The sequence below is a fragment of the Loa loa genome, assembly GCF_000183805.2.
Source record: "Loa loa unplaced genomic scaffold supercont3.384, whole genome shotgun sequence".
NCBI classification, from domain to species: Eukaryota; Metazoa; Nematoda; class Chromadorea; order Rhabditida; family Onchocercidae; genus Loa; species Loa loa.
Window position 1 is genome coordinate 33,203 of NW_018108564.1, and position 3,289 is coordinate 36,491.

General features: G+C 27.5%; 1 protein-coding gene across 1 annotated transcript; it reads left to right on the forward strand.

The window, feature by feature from the left end:
- Window positions 1-368: 368 nt before the first annotated feature.
- On the forward strand, window positions 369-3,093 carry LOAG_13851 (hypothetical protein; the record flags this gene model as incomplete). The annotated part of the gene is made up of 7 exons (XM_020448738.1): window positions 369-488; window positions 846-980; window positions 1,371-1,478; window positions 1,556-1,617; window positions 1,851-1,986; window positions 2,778-2,957; window positions 3,046-3,093. 7 exons carry the CDS (start codon window positions 369-371, stop codon window positions 3,091-3,093), a joined length of 789 nt encoding a protein of 262 aa, XP_020301141.1.
- Window positions 3,094-3,289: the final 196 nt, after the last annotated feature.

Here is a 3,289-nt window from a genome sequence, read left to right on the forward strand (position 1 = left end):
AACTTCATAGGCTTCATTCAATGATCTCTTGGCTTAGGCACAGAAGATTTTTCTCATAATGCAAATTTTCAACTCCATAGGCTTCATTCAATGACCTCTTGGCTTAGACACAAAAGATTTTTCTCATAATGCAAATTTTCAACTCCATAGGCTTCATTCAATGACCTCTTAGCCCACGCACAAAGACTCATACTGCAATTTTTCAACTCCATAGGCTTCATTCAACAACCTCTTGGCTTAAGCACAGAAGATTTTTCTCACAATGTAAATTTTCCAACCCCATAGGCTTCATTTAATGACCTCTTGGCTTGGGCACAAAGAATTTTTCCCATAATACTTGGCCGGAGAAGAAGTTTCATCATGAATTAATGAATGAAATAAGACTTGCAATAAATTTCAGGACAATCACCAATATTACAAACGATGAATTTGTAGTAATTGCTAGTTCTAGTGCAAAGCAAAGTTCTCGTATCAAAGTGATCGTTCAGGTTTGTTACACCTATAATTTTATCCGTAATTTTACTAAATAATCCGAAAATATTTGATGAAAATTCTTCCGGTCACCATATAGATCAACTTTTTACTCTTTACTAGATCAACTTTCTACTTTCTACTAGAACAACTCTTCATTCTTTGCTCTTTCATAGATCAACTTTTTACTCTTTGCTCTTTCATGGATCAAGTTCTTACTCTTTACTCTTTTATAGATCAACTTTTTGTCCTTTCATAGATCAGTTCTTTACTCTGTACTCTTTCACTTTTTCAAAATAATCAATATTCAATGTTTTGAAATTTTGAAATTTAACAGTGAAAAAAAAATGAGATTGATTATTATATATTTATAGATTGGTGATTTTCCCGCATTAGATGTACTTTCAACAACAAAAACTTTAACGGTAACCCAAATTTTGACCATTGGCTCGTTATCGTTGCTTTTTATTCTATTGGTCACTCTTTTTGCATTGATTATTCATATGAGGGTAAGAAATCGCAGAAAACCAAAAAACAGGTAAACATACTCTTTCCGATACTCTTTCAATTTTTCAATCTAGACGAATAATTTAAAATTAGATAATCCAATGAAGTATTCCGGAAATAGATTCCAGAAAAAAAAAATTTCCCCATAAAAGTTAACCACAATCTTACTGTCTTACTGTAGTAGTGCTCTTTGAGAAATGATCAGGTATAATCGGAATCAGTTTGTGAATAATTTAACTTGAGACTTAGTGAAATAGCGCGAGTTGATTAACCTCATCTTTAACTTTTTTTTAAAATTTCATTTGAAATATTTTCTCAAAATTTTTAAAATTCAACTTTTAAAATAAATTAATTTATTTCTCTCATTTTTTTTAAAAAAATTTTTTTTACAGATTTATAGTGTTAGTAAAAATAATTGTGCAATAGTGAGAGATTTAAATTGTCCATCGCCACGTTTTAAACGTGAAACACAAATTGCTCCATGTTACACCAAATTTAAGGTATTATTTTCTGGATAATCACTTTTTCTCTTCTATACAAAAAATCACCTTTGACCTTTTTTTCTTTTTTTTTGCAGAATTCTTCTTCCACATCTTCTACGCATGCTAATAATAGCTCGACGAAATTTCTCTTTAACTCGTAAGTTTACATATTTGATGAAAAAAAAAAAAAAAGTTGGAAAAAATTAAATTCCTAACGAGTATTTAATTTATTATAAATTTAAATTTTATGATTATTATTTAATATAATTTACTTTTGATTTTGTTTAAAGTATAATTTTCCGGATATCAAATTAGCTAGTAGTAATTAATTTCGTTTAATTATTTGAAGATTTCTATTTGTTGCTGCTATTAAATACGATTTGTTTTCAGATCAATGGAAACACAAATGACAATTAATCATCCGGTAACATATTCAATGCCTGATTCAGGCATTGATCCGGATGATATATCAGTTACGAGTTCAGTTACTGATTATCTCAATCAAGTTGGTGTAACACCAAATAAGGTATGAATATTTGATTTAGCATTTTTTGTAATATATGGATTAGATGGTAAAATTCAATCTTCATGAAACATTTTTATCCAATTATTTATTCTAGGATCATTGAGACATTCAAGAGAACAAGATTATAGTTGAAGCTGATAAACTGATTGCAATACCAAGAAACAAAATCATAGTTTAAGCTGATAAATTGATCACAACATTAAAATAGCACGATCATAGTTCAAGCTGATAAACTGATCACAACATCAGATCATAGTTCAAACTGATAAGGCAATCACAAGACTATAGCTCAAGCTGATAGTTTATCAACTTATAGTTTATCAGTCATAATATCAAGATAACAAAATCGTAGTTCAGGCTGACAAACAGATCATAATATAAAGATAACAAAATCATAGTTCAAGCTGATAAACTGATCACAAATCAAGGTGGTAAGATCATAGTTCAAACTGATAAACTCAAATCATAACTAGTTCATTACTTAAATCTATTTTAGGATTATCAAAATCTCAACATTGTAAGATCCATAGTTCAAGCTGATAAGATGATCACAAAATCATAGTTCAAGATGGTAAACTCAAATAATTAATCCAATTAATCCACTACTCAAATTTATTTTAGGATTATTAGAATCTCAAGATTACAAGTTTATAGTTTAAGCTGATAAAATGACCATAGGATCATAGTTCAAATTGATAAATCTAAATGAAAACAAAATCCATTACTTAAATCTTAATTTAAATTACAAAATTCCTGTCTTTTCTTTTTATTTATTTATTTTTTTTTTGCAGTATTTTGAATCAAATCATTGCTCATCCAAAGAACCTTTTATGGATTATAAAGATGTTACAAGCAATGATCCGGAAATCAATGATTTAATTTATGCTAAAGTTGATGAAATTTTAAGTCCAGCAAGTCGAATGAATGTTTGTTTCACATCAAATAGCTCAATCAATATTTCCTCATTTAATGTTAGTTTTTGTAATTATATGATAAAATTTTATGAGAAAATTTTTGTAAATTTATATGTGAAAATTAATTAGAAATAATAAGATAAAGGTAAAAGGTCAATCAAAAAAGCGAAAAAAGACATATATTTCGAAATAATAAGATAAAGGTAAAAGGTCAATTAAAAAAGAAAAAAAAGAAAAAAGACATATATTTCGAAATAATAAGATAAGGGTAAAAGGTCAATTAAAAAAGAAAAAAAGAAAAAATGACATATATTTCGAAATAATAACATAAAGGTAAAAGGTCAATTAAAAAAGAAAAAAAAGAGAAAAGACATATATTTCATTTTAGG